This window comes from Strongylocentrotus purpuratus, unplaced genomic scaffold, assembly GCF_000002235.5.
Source record: "Strongylocentrotus purpuratus isolate Spur 01 unplaced genomic scaffold, Spur_5.0 spur5_scaffold_10, whole genome shotgun sequence".
Classification (NCBI taxonomy): Eukaryota; Metazoa; Echinodermata; class Echinoidea; order Camarodonta; family Strongylocentrotidae; genus Strongylocentrotus; species Strongylocentrotus purpuratus.
Window position 1 is genome coordinate 25,616,546 of NW_022145595.1, and position 19,025 is coordinate 25,635,570.

Here is a 19,025-nt window from a genome sequence, read left to right on the forward strand (position 1 = left end):
TTTAGTTGTTTTCTGAGTGATCGTTTTATTGGAACAAAACAATGGTTGACATCAAATTGAAACTCCTGAATCAATACTTATTTCACTAAAGACTATTACCATGTTAAACAAATGAAATATAAAACTCTACATTGTATTGTAGAACCTGACTACAGAGACTACCTGTGTACAGTGGCCACCTTATCGGTCTCTCTTGGGTAGCAGTGATATCAATTTTAAGTAATGTACAATTATACACCCATAAAATTCATATCATGAGGTTTGAACAGCAACTGAAAAATAGCGGATCATTCACTTTGATCTATATCTAACCATTTTTTGATATTTGAAAACTACCACTGGTAGTGGTATAGGCCTGTAACTTAAACATCATGATTTTTGTGTATCCTTTTCATATTTAGTACCACGGTTTATGCAACCTCATCCTCATGAAAATAGGTTAAGCGTTGATGAACAGCAATGAATTTAATTCATATTGGAACATGGTACTACATCACCGTCGGTTCAATTTTATACCTAAATACTGTGTTCATAGTATAGTAGCATAAATTATATGACAGGAACTATATTATAGTTGAGCTTAGAGTTGTACATTAAAATGATATTATCACTAATATGCCGGCTGTGTAGTTAACGAGATGGACAATCTAACCCATAGATATATGCGTTATATATTTTTAAAAGTCTTGGTTAACAACGCTGTTATACATTTCCTGAAAATCTTTAAGTTCGTAAAGTACTTTCCAAAAGTCGGGTAATCTTATCCTTGAAAGATAATGTTATACCTTTTAAAGTAAATCTTGGTAGACATCACCGTTTATAAATATAAACAAACCTAGTTCAAAATCAATGGCAATGTTAAAACGTTTCCTTGGGCCGCCTGAATAAGCAAAACAGATTGAGGTTTACTAACTGGGCCACAAAATACAATGCTCTTGTTGTCTTTCCAAACTATACAGTTTTGTATTGTTTTAATTATACAGGTTTTCGCAGCTGCATCAAAAAATGGACGACGTTCCTTGCTTTCCTCCTCATCCTAAGCTGCACCGTTTTGCTTGCCCTTCTTCTCCTAGCCATATTGTAATCCACCGTCCTAGAAGCATCTCCTAGCGAACTCGTGCCATTATGACTGCCACCGTTGGCTGCTCCTGCCTCTGCACTGCCATCGATGTCCTTGTCAATGACCGCTTCGTTGTTGTGACGGAAATGATCGGCGTGGTAGTCGTCTGTTTCTGTGAGTATCGCCGGGGTCGTAATCTGCTGGCGAGGTTTCTCCTTTGATCCTTGACTGTTCTTGATGAGCTTTTTGTTTATGGTTTTCTTGAAGGTCTCACCCGACGTTACAGCTTTATCACTAGGAGGATGTCTTCGGGTGTTGTCGAGCTCACTTCGGACTTCGCGCGGTGTCCCTGCTGTGCATGCCTGTGTCTTGCGGTCCGGCTGACGATACGAGCCGAAGCTGTTTTCTGCTTCGGGATCCGAACTCCATCTCAAAGTGGCTGGAGAAGCCGAGACAGAGACGCGCGGCGATTGGTCAAAATAGTTTTCACGTGATAAGCAACGTCCAACGCTCACCCAATCATCAAATGAGATATCGGATAAACTATTCTCGCAGACATTATTTGTGTCCGTGACCGACTGCATTCCGGAAGTTTGACTTTTGTCGATATGATTTGTTAAACTTTCAGTATTTGCCATCGTGCATGAGATTGGATCTCCAGAAATAGACCCACAAACAGTTTCTTCTTCCTGTAAAGCCAGAGGGTCGGTTGGTTCTGACCCGTACTTTGCTAACAGTTGGTTCTTAAATGTTCCGAGGTAGTTTGAAAGTATCTCCAATACTTTTCTTCGAATACGTTGAATGTAACCTTCTGGGACGCTTTCATTTGTTTTGCAATCTTCTCGATTCTCTCCTTCTAGCTTGTTTGAGTGTCTGTCACATGGACACCAGTTCTCGTCGATCAGTTTCCTGTAAAGATGTATTAAGTATTTTAAGGCATACATGTATGTCCAGACACTTCATACCCTTGCCATACTCATCCTCTCATGTATCAGAACAATTTTCTGACCTTAATAAATCAAGGTCTATCTTAATTCTTAAAAACTCTCTTAATTAAAAGAGGTGCGATGGCTCATGTGGTAGAGCAGTGGTCTCGTAACCGGGAGGTCTTGGGTTCGAAACCAAGTCAATGCGCTAGTGCCCTTCGGTAATGCACTAATATTCCTTACAAGTCTCGCGGAGAGGAATTAAAGCCGTTGGTCTCATGGTTGCTTACTTACAAGGGCAAGCATATACGTGCTTTCTCAGTTAGCAGTCAGATAAAACAATCATTCCTAAAATCGACATTTCATTAATGCGTTAAACTTTTCATGTCTGCTTTCTGAACAAGTCAGAAACAAAAAGCATTTTATGTATAGCAATACACAATGCATGCTAAATTCGATTATTGTTTTCTTTAAATTAGAGGGAACAAACCAGCCGAAACAAGATGAGTATTGGAGAAGGGTCTTATCATTTTCTTTTTCTCCTGCAATTAACCAGGCGTCTCTCGTTAGTTTTCTATTTTACCTCATTTTATCTCTCTCCCACCCTCCCCCCATTATATAGGCTATTTGAGAACAAGTACGTCAGTGTAGCCATGCTCCTGTCTCTACTACTTGGAAAACGTTTGCAAACTTGTATTTTTACCTATAGATATAATCACATAGCTTGTCAATAAGCACGTTGACGTCCTCTTTAGTTCCAAACGGCTCTCCGCTCCTTGCTCTCAGGAATATATTAGCTATCGGCTCCTCCGACGTCAGAGTACTTTCTGAACATTCTGGGGGAAATAATGAACAATTAGAATATAACGCTCGCCATTAGAAGTTAAAGAAACTGAACTTCTTATTTCAAAACCTTGGGCTTCTTCTTTTTAGGGGAAATTTGAATTACGTTTCACGAGATAATTATATATTTTTTTCCCAATATTTATTGTATCTATTATTGAAAGTCCAAATCTCTTGAATACAAATTTAATTTCTGTCATTAGATCAATTTTATCATGAAAGTGAATACCTAGGGCCTTCTTCTCAGAGGAAAAGAAAAGTGGAACGCTGGTTATTTTTTGTTTACTACAAAATAAATCAAATTTTCTGAATGATTATTATGTGCAAGATGGTATTGAAAAACTTCACAATATTTCACGGAATGAGTTAAAAATATCAATCCTTTTTTCAATATTTACAATTAACATATAACATCAATAAGATAGAGAATATAGAAATGAACTTTTAAGACTTTCATATTTTATAAAATTCTAATTCATTTTTCAATCTCGGAAAATATTTTTAGAAATGAAAGTATAACAGCTGTAAAATTCTAAATAGATTACAGAAAAATGATTTGTGTCTTACCCTTTACTTCGCTATCATGGGACATGATTCTACAGTTATGTTATTCACTGGGTAAATTTACTTTATATTCAATATTCCCATGCCTGAAGAACGTTGACAAATGCTACAACCGCATTCGGAAAAATATTTTTTTTGCCCGAATCTGCTTTCTTGATCTTTTAGGATAGGCCTGAAATGTTTGTGAATCTTTTTTCGAGGCACGCATACACCTGTTGCTATGACCAGCGCAAGAATGTCTTATTTCGGCCTCTGCGCAATACGCGCATGTAGTGACGTCACAATAATTTTATCCAAATATGGTTTATGCGCGTGCGCATTATATCATTTGGGTGTTTCGGATGGGGAGATCGCTTTCTAGGGTGAAAAGTGAAAATAATGACAACATTTATCAGTATCAAGTTATCTCTGCCCAAATGACCCTCTTCCTCCCCTATCTTTATTTCATTGGGTTTTGGTTCTGTTTTTTTTTTAAAGATGAGAATTGGATCAATGGAAGCTTGCCTTGTTTAACGATGTATGCTTTTGATCTACGGTAAAATTTAATATTTCCATTTACTATATTGTGTGAAGTTGAACGATGTAGGAATGAATTGCTCACTGTAAACGCATCAGGAGAGCGCCATCCTGAAAGAACGTGTAGTAATTAATACGCCCGACTGCCACTTCTGACTATTTTCATTTCAAATTTCCATCATACATAAAATACACACTGGTGTACTAATTGGGGAGGGGGAGGGGGCAATTTACCCCCCCCCCCCCCCACGTGGTCCATTTCTACTTCGATACCAGTGATTTACAACCTTTTTTAAAATCTTTATCGTAAATTGTACTTCTTTTGTCTTTCTCTCTCCCGCCCCCCCCCCCCCACAAAAAAAAAAAAATGCTCATAATATAACGCCACTGATCATACATGATTACGATTTAAGAGCGGAAGGGGCGTCGATACGTGGATAAAAGGAAGAAATACTGACAAAAGTTTTAACTCAATTTAACAAGATTTGTATTATGATTGTATTCATCTAATAGCTAATTGAGTGGATCACATTGCTATAATTTACGTGACAGATCTAAACAATTCAAGGTAAAGCAAAACCAAACATTATGACACGTACGGACGAACAGGAATATAATACATCTTTCGAATTATCAACTAAAGCCAAGTTTGAAACAAAATATGTCAACATGCGTGGCCGTTAATTTTCTAATTTGTAATTTCAACATGTTGTGAGTCATTCAGCTAAACTTCATTTTTCTCATTACGTTTTTAGTATTTTACTTATTTCAAAGTGATACTGTAAACTTTAAGAAAGTGAATATAGAACGAATGACACCAAAGAAGAGAAAGCGTGAGACAGACGGTAGGAATTAGGAAGACAGAGAGAGAAAGAGAGAGAGCGAGAGAGAGAGAAAGGGGGAGGGAGAGAAAGAGAGAGAGAGAGAGAGAGAGAGATGAGAGAGAGACAGCGAGAAAGCTAGAGTGGGTTGGAGAGATAAAGAGAGAGAGAGGGAGGGGGAGGGAGAGAGGAAGGAGGGAGAGAGGAAGGAGGTAGAGAAAGGGAGAGAGAGCGAGGGAGGCAGAGAGACAGAGAGACAGAGAGAGAGAGAAGAAAGAGAGAAGAAAGAGAGAAGAAAGAGAGAAGAGGGAGCGGGAGAGAAAGAGGGGGTAGAGAACGAGAGAACACAGAACAACATTTGTTTACATATTGTTTTAGTGAACACCCATTCCCCTGCGAAAAATTGATAATCAAAGAAAAATAAAAGTTTAGCCCCCAACTTCCGCTGACTGAAGTAGTAGTATTACTGTATTAGTATACTCGACCGGAAAGCCTGTTACTCATGTTTATAGGCTGAGGATAAAATCATTATTTTCAATTTATTCAGAGCTTCCTTTTACACCTGTATATAGGCCAAACAAACGAAGAAAACAATACAATTCATGAATTACATTGTTTGCCATTTTCAATAAAGCCCATTAACCCAATTATGAATATGAAACACACCTGCGAAATACGCCTTTTAGCCATGACGGATATCGATAACCCCCCCCCCCCCCTAATCTGTGTGGGCACAGAGAAATACCGTCAGATTTGTGGTAACCAGGAATATTGCAAATGGCAGAGAGGAATCAAGGGGTGTCAAGTTGGGATCCCTGATTTTGTTTTGCAACCGTGAACTGAAAGGCTCAGCTCTATAATGTTGAATCATCTTTTATTTTGTATGTAGCAATAGTTCTATTCGGTCCCCCACCCGCCCCCTGTCAATGTACACCCTAGTACTCTCATACACCCGCCCCTTCTCCGGATAAATTATTTGTGGATACGTCACTGTCTCCGTCATTTTCTCCCCTCAATTTTTCTCTCACTCAACCCGGCCAGCCTTCCTCAATTTTGTTTCTTTTTTCCTAAAAAAAACAAAACTTTTCATTAAAATGATTTCATCATTATTCAGGGTAAATATTCAACACCAAAGAAAATTTATTGATAAAGTATGCTTCCGATTTTACAACTTTATGGACACATGTGTATAGGAGCTACAGCTCTCAAATGTTAAAACGCCCGCCTCGTCTTCTTTGGAGGGAGCCCATGAAATACCGTCGATAGCACCGCGGCTATCGTTCAAAAGAATTGTCTGCTACATGCTGTAGAAAAAAGTGCATGCCTGTTGCTTCACGGTGATTGGTATATTGTCGGTGGATTGCTAAAAGAACTCATTGAAGATGAAGCCAATACGTATCTTGTGTCAAATATTCATTGGATATATCATAGGTGTCACTTCAGGTGAGTGAAATTGTATGTTTCAAGTTATTTTCAGTTGAATCCCATTGTTAATGTGGAACTGTGTGCTTCGTGTCTTGCACCCTATATTGCGTGCGCCGCTTCCCCGGGACTTGGGGGAAAGCAGAAATCAGATCACCGCACACTTTTTTCTTCATAGAAACTTGCGGAACTGATTGGAAATTCGTGAACATATCGAAGGCACTGCCTGCGAGCTGTGGGAAGCCATAGTATTGTGAGCGTAATCATATGGATAGATAACTATTCAGCTTAGATGTGGAGGGTAATGAGGGTAGGGCTGATGATGATGATGATGATGATGATGATGATGATGATGATGATGATGATGATGATGATGATGATGATGATGATGAGGAGGAGGAGGAGGAGGATGATGAGGAGGAGGAGGAGGGAGGATCGAGATAGTGATGATGAAATTATGATGTTGGCATTTGATAGTTGCAGTTGTGATGATGGTTAAATGATGGAGATTATTTCTTACAACCTAGATTCCTAGAACTCCAAATAGTCTAGGCCTACATGTATATGATAATCATTGTTTCAGCATGAAAGGCTCTTGATGATTAAAACATTAATGTAGGGGATAATTGAAAATCATAAATGCAAGAAAAGATCTTTTTCTAAATTGTAGCTTCCAAATAGTAGAGCTCAGTGTCCATATCGGTGACCATATGATATTTTTATGATTCATCTCTTTAGATTTGGGTAAAATATGTCCTTGCCGTAAATTAAAGAGGAAAGTTTGATATTAAAGTTTTAGTGTCAAGTGAATTTTAGGAAAACATTGCAGATTTTTGACAGGATGTTGTGACTAGGTTTGCCTCCCCTAAAGATTATGTCAGATGAGGCGAAATGACTTTATTTTGAAGACAAATTGATCCTCATCATCTTCCTAAATCAGCTGTTTGGAAGAGTCTGATCTTGACCTATTTACAGGAAAAGGTCAGAAATTTGTTTAGATTTAGCCCATTTGGAAAGAGAAGATTTGTGAGGAAAAAGTTCACTTAAAAACAGAAAAATTGTGAAAAATGGAAAGACTAAAATGGATCACTCTCATTTTCAGTATGCATGTGTGAATATTTTCAGATTGTACCAAAATAAATGAAAGCAAAATAATGAGTGAATTGATTGGACAAGATATTGCAGCTTAATGAAACAATTGATTAATTTGAAACTTTGACAAATATCAGTCACTTGAAAAATCAAGATGTAGGCCTATACTGTATGTAGTGATTTGAAATTTCTTATTAGGAGCATAGGTTTATTTCGAATTTTTGGTTGTCTAAGGTGAAATGCTGATCTACCTGCGCCCACAAACTTTCCTTATGAATATTGCAATCCGACTGAATTTATTGATTGCAAACAATTTCAGAGATCACATGGGCTGCCTCTGCTCTCCAATCATAGGTCAACAAGCATTGCTTTTAAAATTGCACTTACTCAGAATCTGATCAATATGGAATGAAGTGTTGTTTTTACCTGACGAGAGGTTGTGATTTTAAGTGAGAGAGAGAGCATGCAAAATTGATCCTGCATAGTTATTCAATTATCTTTAACTCGTCATTTCTTTAAAATAAGATTTGAGAGGTATAAATCGGAAGGAGAGTGCAGTTCCCATTTCCCTTGCTAGTTTGTATATATTGAGATATGATTTATAATTTTGCCGTTGACAGGAGTGGGGGGGGGGGGGGCTTTGGAGTTGTTGAACTGTTTTGTACTGTAAGTAAAATCGCAGTACATTTGAAATTGTAACTGGATACTTTAATACTTGCTTCAAAAAGGCATTTGAGAAGTGCATTATATATTAGGCCCTATATCTGGAAAAGTATTCCATCAAATTTAATTTCCACATGTTTCCTATCATAGCTCATGGCGGTTCCTAAGTAAGATGGTGAAGTTGAACAAATACCTGTGAAAGCAGAATAGATTATTGAGCCTTATTCTTTTTTTTCCTCCATCAATAAACTCTGCTTTCTCCGGGGTCACCAAACCATTATTGTGTTCTGTTAAATTTTGATGTAACTTATTTTGATTGTATATATTTTGATGGTTGAATAAATTAATGAATTGAATTGAATATAATTTCATTCATATTTTCAATACTGGAGGGAATATTCAGCATGGCAACAAAGGGGTAGACTACAGTCCAGACTCCATTTCCAATGGCCTCTATGCCATTTCTTGTGGTCAAAGTTGTGCAGGCAATCAAGTAATCAACCCCCTGGAATTCCAAGTTTATATTCCCCTCTGCCTTAGAAGCTAGCTGTACCAAGAAGAAAATAGAGGACCTATTTTTAGACATGTAAATAGATGTTGTGGTGTACACAAGTTGATCTTTCCTGACCTGGCTAGGCCGGGTCAGATTATTAAACCATCAAGCTACACTTCCACCTTGGACTTCTTAGTTTTAAAGTCCATGCTTCCTACTATCCACGGATCTACATGTATACTAAGTAGGCAAAAATTGGTGGACTAACTGATCAAAAATACAAGAAAGTCCAAGAAGTATATTTCAGAGATCCATCATGGGCTCCATTGAGGTCCTCACCTTACATTGACCTTGTGTTTGGAGGAGTGCCCAGAGTTTGTAATTGTAGAATTATTCCCGCTCCACAAGACATCCATGAGAAATGCAAACATGGCTTTGTGTTTTGGCCATGTAGGCATGTACATACCCTTTCCCTTGTTGTTATGATTGAGTGAGGGACATGCGAACGAACGGACTGAATTGAATGGAATGGAATTCCTGTGTAAATTGAATCCCTGGGAGTATATATTGCATGTACTTGGTACAGAAGTAGGTTTTACAGGTCATGTATTGAGAAATTGAACCTGTGTAAGTCTAGACGGAGGCTCTGTGATGGTGGTTTTTATTTTTAGCGAGGTGAGATCACTTTCCCTTCCAGCATTAAAAACTAATTAGAGTCAAGTCACTCATGCCTGTTCATGTGTTGAACTGCATACCCTCTCAAACAATCATTCACCATACTCTACCTTCTGCTCCGTTCCCTCAGTCTCCCTGGTTTCCTCGATATTTTCAACTTCCCCTCATCCATCATTGTCATGTACAACCTAGACATTTGTGTCATTTTCTCCTCCTTTTGGCTAACGTACAAATTTTGCATTCATACTCACCTACTTGTATGCTACGTATTCCTGTTGACTAATCCTCATCTATTATTTTTCTTTCTTTATAATTTTTTCTAATATTCTACTTCATTGTAAGAAAATTATCTTGGAGTGGGAAGTGAAAAAATATGAAAACGCATCTTAAAGATGAAGAGCACTTGAAATATAAGTTACCTGGGGGAGATGTGAAAAGAATTGCTGTGAATAAAGTTAACAGAAATTCACTGGATAGAAGTACACTATACATGTAAATATGTGAATTATTGCCACTTTTGTTATGTTTTCTGTTGTCCATTCATAGACTTTCTTTTCTGTCATATTCATCTGCTGAAAGCCACAAGGCTATTTAATATATAATAGCACCTGACAGAGATTTGACACCCTTCAAAATCTCAGCAGATGACCTGTACTTTGTTTCCATGTATATTATATTAAATTATCAACCATGAAATTGTGCAAGTGTGAACTGAACTATAAGTCCTTTTCAAATATTATTTTTCACTTACTTCCAATCACACGCACATCTCAAGTCTTGTGTTTATAGGCGAGGGGTGAATTGGTAAAACAGAATTGGAAAGTAAGAACTGAGAAACTGAGAGAGAAAGTGGGGAAACGGAAAAGGGGGAACGGAATTAAAGAGCATAGAGAAGAAAAACAGTGAAAAATGGCAAAATGAGAAAGAGACTGTGACTCAAGAAATATGTATCAGAGAGAGAGAGAGAGAGAGAGAAAGAGAGAGAGAGAGAGAGCAGAAAAAGATTAATAACTAAATAATGATAACTTTCTATTTATTTATCGCATAATAATCTACACTTAATTATCTGTGCGCAGTACACTTTACAATCTACATCTACATATCTAAGAGTAAGTCAGAAAGACAGAGATAGAATGGATTTGAGTAAAATAGGAAGAGAGAGCTAGAGAGAGAGAGAGAGAGAGACAGAAGAGTGAACAGAATTAATGTGAGAGACAGCCAGTGACAGAGAGCAGCGAAGGGTGGCAGTGCAAAGTAATAATAAAAATATAGCCAAAGGGCTATTACAAAAGGTAGTCGACCTCCCAAAGTAGGTTATTGAATATGGCTAATATAATGAGGCATATTAGTGGGCTCGGATTGAATTTCAAGTTTGACATTGCCACAAATCACAGCATAGGCCAGCATTTGTTATATTCATACAACCCTTGAAAAGGGCCTGTATTTTTTAACTACAATTTTTTTATATTTTATACAATATGGTATTTTAACACAATTAGGTAAAACTAGACACAAATATAAAACTGACCTTTTTATTCACTTTTGTAAAATACTGTTGATTTTAATAAGTAGGCCCAATTTCTTTTTATAGTACTTTTGAAATATATTTTTGTTTCAATTATTTTTTTAAATTTTTTTTGTTTATGAAACTAATCTTTCGTTTATATTTCTAGAAATACTCTCAAATTGATTGTACAAATTTGTGGCCCTACTTCCTTTTCACTTGCTTAAGAAAATGTATGGTTAGTGAATGTAATAGATAAATTACAATTTTAGAGAGCAGCTTTATGAAATGTTGTGCAATTGAATTAAGGCAGCTAGATATTAACAGCTCACAATATGCTTAAATTCTGTAGTAAATGCACATCATGCAACCAAGGGATCTCACTCAAATTATTTAGAAAGTGAATAGAGAGCTTTTTTATTTATTTTTATATTTTTATTTTGAATCATATGTCACACTTACAGTGTAGGTATCAATTAATGCAGTACTTAGCTTATAAATGATTTTAAACAATTTCTGTTCTGCATTTAGAATTTTCACTCAAAAACTGCATTAAGGAACAGTAATGCTAAACTTTAATTGACTTCATTCTGGAATGAATCATTGACAAGATATTTCATAACATTGTAATGTAAATTTACATCTGCAGTACTGACTGAAATGCTCAATAAAATGTTTACACAGTTCTAAATCAGGTATTCTGCAAATAACACGATCAGGTACCGGAATCCTGCAAATAATACCATTTCCCCCAAACATCACTGAAAAGAAATCACTGAAATTGAAAATTGAATATGATGTCATGTTAACTGTGTGTGACCTACAAATTACATCGCTGTTGTTGCCGCTTGGGATATTGTCAAACATTCTATCAATAGCTGAATGATTGAGTAGGTGGGTACTTGCTCAAAAGAATCCAGTGTGACTTTAGAACAACTTGACTTCTTTTGAGGTTTGATCGACTGCGGTTTTGATGAAGCGTCATGATTGAACGATCGAGGATGGCTTGTTCAAGTCTGTTATTTCTGTACTATTTGCACAATGAGTAATTTGTAATTGTAGCAAGTTGTAGTGAATGGTTGGCCCATTGGGACATTGTATGAATTAAAGAAGGGATATTACAGCATGTTAGAGTTTCAGTAAAAATATGTTTCAGTCTTTATAAAATCCTATGCTGAGTTTTTAACTAAAAGATTTAAGGAACTTCCTTGAATAAAAGAGTCAGTTATCACTCAGTGAAAATTATTTAATCCTGTGATAAACCCAATCTAATTTTAGCACAGGATTAAATGCATTGAAAGCTTTGTAAGCTTCTGATAAAATATGTTATGAGTAATCAATAAGGCAAGAAGCTGCACGCAAAAATGAATGGAAGTCTGTGCTATTGCTTTTATGTATCAACACCCCTATAACACTTTAGAGATATATTAAAGATATATTTCCAATGGGGTTGATAAATTTGTGTAATCATTGGTTTAAAATATGTGCATGTAGTGATTATAGTCATTCTAATAAATTTGAAGTTGATTGAATTATGCTTATACGGTACTGTACATCAATGTTAAAGTGCTTGTAAACAAGTATTCAAGCTGAATGATTCTCATTTGGTATGTACTGGAGAGGGGGGCGGGTCTAAATTTTTTTTCTCTTAGTTTTTATTGGTGTCAGTGTAGATAAAGGCAATACCAAATGTTTTTGACTGTTGACAGATGTCTCTTTTTTATAGAAAATTTGTCAGATAATTTGTCAGGGTATTTGACTGTCTAGTGCACTTAATTCAGATTGATGCGCCATATGGCCCACATGGCACAGTAGTTGAGTAGCTTGTCTACAGATTCTACAAACTATTTCACCTTGCAACTATACTAGACTTGCACTCCCCATGGCATGATCGAAAAAATTGAAATTGTATATTTTGTTCATGCTTTATGAACACAGAGTTAAGCAGAGATGTTTTATAGGCCTACGTGTCTTTGAGTGTAGAGTTGTAGACCAAGGAATATCAAAATAGAATTTGGTGTGCCTCTCCATTCATTGTGTAAAATAACTTGATTCTGATTTATATAGTTTTTGTTTAAAATGGTAAGCACTCAAGACAATAATAATAACAATAATAATATATTCATTTGAAAAGTGTGATAATTATGTGGATATATTCTACTGCACTGCAAGAGCTCATAAATGCTGTGCTTTACATGAACATGTGAGTTTTCAGTCTTGCATGATTACAAAATTTCTCGTGATGGGGCTTTCCTTATTTCTAGTGGTAATCTATTCCATTCCATCTAGGGGCAGCACAAAGAAATGACCGGTCTCTGAGGTTTACTTTGGTTTTATATGGGGTTACTTGCAACATGTCTTGTGTAAGTACTACAAGGGTTACGGCCATGAATTTGAGACTTGATATTCAACAATTCAGTATTACATAACTACCGTAGGAGTTTGACCATTTAGAGCTTTGTAAACTATCATTAATATTGCCCTTTAACCTGCATTGCACCCCACGTCACTCCTCAATGATCATCTCTCAAACCCTCTGCATCAGGATGTAATTGCATTTTTACAGTGGCCGTCTTTGAATCAATATTAGTCCTATCATCTCACTCCGAGCTCTGAGCTGAGCTGAGCTGAGGAATATCCCCCTATCATAACAGACCTTGCAGGGAGCCTGAAGGTGGGACCTTGAACTTCCCTCCCCGGAAGCCCAAGGACAATACCGGTAGTCTCTGTTACAGATTTGTGCGCTTCCTGGCCCATCTGATATCATGACCCTTTAATAATAATATCTAAGATTTATATAGCGCTGGTATACATATACAGTTTTTAAGCACTGTACAAAACAAATGAAATGAAAATTATGTTTAATCTGGTATGTAGTAATTAAGCATCAACAAGAAACATGAAATGAACATTGTGCTTAAAGACGAAACAAACGCTCTAACTAACAGTGTATTAACAATAACATGATATTGAAAATACAATAGTAACATAAATGAAACTGCAATATTCATGCACCCTGGACAATGAACAAACCACAAGGAGATTTCTGAAAAGAGGAAACATATGGTATAGAGAAAAATTGTGTAAGAAATGCATATATACTGTACATTGCAAGCTTGGAAATCCACTTTTGGGGGAGTCATATTTAGGGATCACTATATTTGGGGAAGAAAATCCATGCTAAAATCTAGTGGAATCCACACCCCAAAAAGTTATTCACCATTTTGTTGTAATTAATGGATTCCACTATGTTTTGGAGTGAATTCAACTCTAAAGGAAGTAATATTCCTAATATGACTTCTAAAAGAGTGGATTTCTACTCCTCTTCAATTAGAGAATATGGTAAGTGTATTGTGAAAGGGGTGTACCACAGGATACTAGCATTTTCAGCCATCAGAATACCCCACCACAGTTGATGAGGGTTAGGTTCAGGGTCAGCGTCAGTGTTAAGGGTCACAGTCAGGATTTGATAGGTCAAGATCAGGGGCAGAGTTATTGTTAGGTTCAGGTTTAAGTTAGGGTTAGGGTTACTTTTGTGGTACAACACTCTGCAGTTGTTCATATATCTTTGAAGAAACTATTTTAGAGGGATACATATACATTTTAAAAGTTTTTATTGAAAATGAAAAGTATGCTTTAACCTCAGTTATGCTTAATGTTTAGTTATGATGTTTCATTTTCCATTATGTAATTTGATATTTCAAACTACCATGTTCATACTAGAAATAATTATTCCTTGTGTAGCTTTACAGATATTGTGGAATATGTTATTTATTTATTTCCGTGTGTGTGTGTGTGTGTGAATGGGGTTGTGAATGTATTACTAATTGAACTTGCATGCACAGATCCATAAAAATGTAGAAGGGATATGATCTTGGTAGTCTGCAGAAGAAAAAAGTTACTTCCAGCTTTTGCTTCAAAAATTTCTTCTCACTTTACATTTGATATGATTTGATTTATTTATATTCTGAATTTACAATAAAAAAAATAATATATATATATATATATACAGAACATTTATAACATATAAATAGTCATTTAGAACAAACATAATATACAATGTAAAAAAGAAAAGAAGAAGATAATAATGAAGCCGGAAGGACATCCAGTTTTAATAAATGTTCTGTTTATACTGGCTAAACACAACATTCATAATGTTACTTTTTCTATAACTTGCACCTTGAGCATTTGATTTCATGTGGATTTAGCACCTTACAAATTGTCCAACATTCTGAATGTATGAAACAGTTTTAATCTTTTAAAAACATATTATTTTCTTTCTCTTTTCAGTATATGCCTGTGAGAGAATACCCTTTGAAGATTGCCGGAAAATTCTTCCCTACAATACGACTACTTACCCAAACTACAAGGGACACACATCTGCAGCTGATTCTGTCTTGCTCCACACCGGCGCTTTTGGCATTTACCATGTCATGGGATGTCACAAACTGTTGGTTTTCTTTGTATGCACATTTGTGGCGCCCAAATGTAATGCAACCTCTGGGATGAAGATACCGCCATGTCGAGAACTATGTTACTCAGTCCGTGGACCTTGTATGGGCCAGCCCGATGTGGAATGCTCCCAGTTTCCCTTAGCGACAGAAAACCCAAATTGCATCAGTGCCAAGATGGCGGAGCTACCAATGACTCCTACTCCCATTGTCACTACCATCCCCATTGTCACTACCACCGTCACAGCACCATGGACTAAGAAGACTACATCAGGACCAGTCCAGGACCAAACAACTCCTGGTCCAACAGAGGTCTCAAAGTCTAGTGCGACAACCGTGACAAATCATCCTAAAATGATATCACCGTCATCAGAGACTTCAGAAAACACTGTGACTTATAGGACTGAAGGCGTGGAACCGAACATTAATGAAGAAACAATCCGTGAGACAATAGAAAGAGTCCATTATCACTTCTAATATATTTGATGATTTCCTTTTCAAAGTGTACAAGACAAACAATTTACTTTCACACTAAGTGCACAATTTCAAAAGGTTTTTTTACCTTCTTAATGATGAAAAAATTATAAATATATATTTGTGATGAAATATTTTTTTAATGACTAACACTCAATTTTGTTACTTTGCATCACAAAGTTATTGTTCTTAAATCTTAAAGCCTCGATCTGTCCACAAGTCTCAAGACTTGTACATAATGCATAGTAGCATAAAAGCTTATGGCTAGAGACACACAAATTTAGCATTTTAGAAGAAGAAAGAATTGTACCGTTTAATACATATATTTGTGAGCTGTTTAAATTTTATATCAGGACAGTTGTCTCAGAATTACAGTACACAATTTAAAGTTTATTCATGAAAGTTATATTGCTCCAGGAAGGAGGAGACAATCAACACAAATTGCAAAATCTTTTTGAATCATTACTCCAACCTGTAAATCTCTTGTTACTCTCTTGTTGCAGCTAAAGAGAAATCTTACGAGTCATCGGCTGGCATCATCCTGGGAGTTAGCGTTGGAACTTTGATTACCATGGTGACGCTAGTATCCATGTGTGTCTGCTGCAGGTGAGTAAATGCTCTAGAGAGAGTTTCTATACTCTTTTTATCTTGAATTCAGCATATCATCTGTTGAGAGTGAGTTCAGTTGGGTTTGTGTGTGATAAAGCATTAGTTCATTCCCTTTGGGTTCTAGCCTAGTACCTGAAACCATATTCAATTTTTCTAGTTTGAGTAGTTAGTACATTGAAAGTTGAAACATAATTTGGCCTGTTTAGTTTTTCTTTGTTTTTGATACTTAATCAAAAATACACAGATGAATTAGGATTTATGTATCAGTATTTTAAAGAACTATTTTTCATTCGCTTTTGAGTATTCTTGGTTATCTTACTGTATATAAAGCTCTTTACTTTTTAGTGGATGTTGTTGTGATATAACCCACCAGATGTTAAAGAGAAGGTTGAGTTCTGGGAAGAGGTGAAAATAATTTGTGAGCGTTATCATTCTTATTATGTGTGGAAGAACATCAGATAAGACATGTTCCCTGAAAAGCATGGCTCTTCAAACGCCTTCATATTCTAAATATGTCATGTAACATCGTAAAAATCCAGGGTAGGATTTTTACACCATCTACATCTTTCTGTGTACAGTGTTTGTAACTTTACCAATTAAGACTTGGCCAAATTTCTTATCATTTTGATGATTCCAGGACCTTGCAATACACACAAATTCTTATATGCCAGATGATCAACCTTTTCTGGTCAATTCCACACCGTGTCTTTCACAATGCAATCGCATGACCATAACTGGTCTTTATCTTTAAACTTGCTTGGGTTCAGTGGGCTAGTTAAGTTTATGGGCCTTATCAAGTCATTAAGTGGGTACTTGGTAGTACTAGTAATCATGATATTGGTTATTCAGGCTTTCAGGACAATGAATTCTGTATGCACTAGATAGGTAACTATGGAGACTTATTTGAGCAAGTGTGAATCATTCTTCAAGACTATGATGTAATCATACCAAACCTTGGTAAAATGACAGTGTACACATCTCAATACTCTTGTGATTACTTTTTTTTTAAATCACCATGGTGTGAAATTTGACCTCCCATGTTTGTCTGGCTCTCCTTTTCATATACTTTGATTCATATTGTCTGCTGGGAGTTGTACTAGAAGTATCTAGGAAATTAATGTATTTCCCTGACGTTGGATTTCTGTTTCGTCTTCGATATGCTTTCTTACTTTCAAAATGGTCTTTCAACCTTAAAATCCTGCAAAATTCAAAACCTGCAAAATTCAAAACCATCTTATTTGTACCCTATTGTTCAGGGGAAAAACAAATCCTGATCAATGGATTTCCTATCAAATTATTGACGTTTGCATACATGTGTCTCTTTCGATTTGAGGCCTTATCATTATGAAGGACAGTGCTATCGTAAACAGACAGTAATGTGGCAATTCTGTTGTTTAGTATTACAAAGTAAAAATTAAATAACCAACAGATGGAGCGTTCTCTTTTATACAAATATTGTTGTAAGCAATAAATTCTGTTTGTGTGAGAGGCAACCCTCTCACTCCCTTACTGCACCAGTGGCTGATGTGTATTGAGAAAGTCGTGGCAGGGGCTGTTATAAACAATTAAGTTTGAACCCAAGCCATATATAATGCTGGATTCCGATCCAGATTGCACAACCTAAAATGATGATCATTCCCGATACGCTTGCACTTCACAATTATGTGCACCCCTTCCTCCTTATTCCCTGCATTGTTACCGTCACTGCCATTTACGTATATGGCCGGCCCCTCTTCAATATTAAGGCTCACAAGGCATCGGAAATGACCAAAAAAAAATCTGATTACCATACTGCCGCTCTTTGGAGGGGCCGGGTGGGGCCTTTTCAGAATTATTTTTACACTAACCTTTTTAGGCAATACGGCTTAAAATAAACAAGCATGCTTATAATTTTTTGAAAATAAGCTGAATTCCGACTAAGTTTTGCACAACCTAAAAATTAGAATATGGTCAGTACGTCATCCCCCCCTCTATGCGCGCCCATTTCACACGCACATACACCCCCCAAGTTTGTCCCGTTTTCGTCGTCACTGTCACTTAGTGCCATTTCCTTGTCTTTCTTCCTTTCTCACCCGGCTTTTCTTTCTCTTTTCTCTTTCTCTCTCTCTCTCTCTCTCTCTCTTCTTCCTTTTCTCTTCTTTCTTTTCTCTTCTCTTTTCTTTTCTCTTCTCCTTACTTTTTTTCTCTTGTTTTCTTCCTTTTTTTTTCTCTCTTTCTTTTCTTCCTTTTTTTTGTCCTTATCTTTTTTTCTGGTGCCGCCAATAGGGGGACCGCGGCTGTTTCGGCCCCCCCTTGGATCCACCACTGGGTATATTTTATTCAATTTATCTTAATTTAATTTTCTTAACCTTTCCTTGGCTCAACGCTAGTATGTATATAATGTAAAGAATAATTTACAGGAAAATGGCCAGCCTTCATGTATGTTGTATTCAGACAGTCCTATGCAAAGCCTCTCATGGTAGCTTCAGGTCAAGTAGTGAATGAGCTTGTATGATGGTGAATGTCATTTTCCGAGGGCCATGCATGCTCTTCAAGGAAACTTGAAGGTTCCCCCAAGATGGATTGAAGATTGAAAGAATGAGGGAAGCGAGGGGGGACATTGAAGGGTAAAGAGATGGAAGGGAAGGTAGTAGAAGTATAAAGAAAGAGATTGGAAGAGAAACAACCTGTAATTCAGAATTTTAGGACAGACTTGAGTAGTAGCAGTGGAATTATTATTGTTTTGCTGTTAGTGATGATGATGATGATGATGATAATGATATTAATGAGAGTAAGATGGAAAACAGGATTAATGATGCGGATGATGATGATGATGATGATGATGATGATGATGATGATATTAATGAAAGTAAGATGTAAACAGGATTAATGATGAGAATGATGTTGAAGATTTTGGCGAGGATTCATAGAAA

The 19,025-nt window shown here is 36.5% G+C and overlaps 2 protein-coding genes across 2 annotated transcripts in view; one reads left to right on the plus strand and one right to left on the minus strand.

The window, feature by feature from the left end:
- Window positions 1–12: 12 nt before the first annotated feature.
- LOC105442328 lies at window positions 13–3,662 on the minus strand. Its single transcript, XM_011674318.2, has 3 exons — window positions 3,397–3,662; window positions 2,690–2,822; window positions 13–1,969 (listed from the first exon to the last, which is right to left on the minus strand). The coding sequence occupies exons 1-3, from the start codon at window positions 3,419–3,421 to the stop codon at window positions 976–978; spliced, it is 1,152 nt and encodes a 383-aa protein (XP_011672620.2). The 5' UTR covers window positions 3,422–3,662; the 3' UTR covers window positions 13–975.
- Window positions 3,663–6,014: 2,352 nt separating this feature from the next.
- Window positions 6,015–19,025, plus strand: part of LOC100890953 — a 45,771-nt gene continuing 32,760 nt past the window's right edge. The window contains exons 1-3 of the mRNA XM_030979894.1: window positions 6,015–6,173; window positions 14,870–15,472; window positions 16,008–16,110. Of these exons, the coding sequence (XP_030835754.1) occupies window positions 6,113–6,173; window positions 14,870–15,472; window positions 16,008–16,110 (767 nt within the window). The 5' untranslated portion in view covers window positions 6,015–6,112. The remainder of the gene's footprint in view (window positions 6,174–14,869; window positions 15,473–16,007; window positions 16,111–19,025) is intronic.

What these genes read in the sequence shown, in the direction of transcription:
- LOC105442328 (XM_011674318.2), bottom strand. Translation starts at nt 3,421, where the DNA reads ATGTCCCATGATAGCGAAGTAAAGG. An exon ending in CCATGATAGCGAAGTAAAGG is followed by an intron (nt 2,823 to 3,396) that starts GTAAGACACAAA and finishes TATTTCCCCCAG; the next exon opens with AATGTTCAGAAAGTACTCTG. An exon ending in CTATGTGATTATATCTATAG is followed by an intron (nt 1,970 to 2,689) that starts GTAAAAATACAA and finishes ACATCTTTACAG; the next exon opens with GAAACTGATCGACGAGAACT.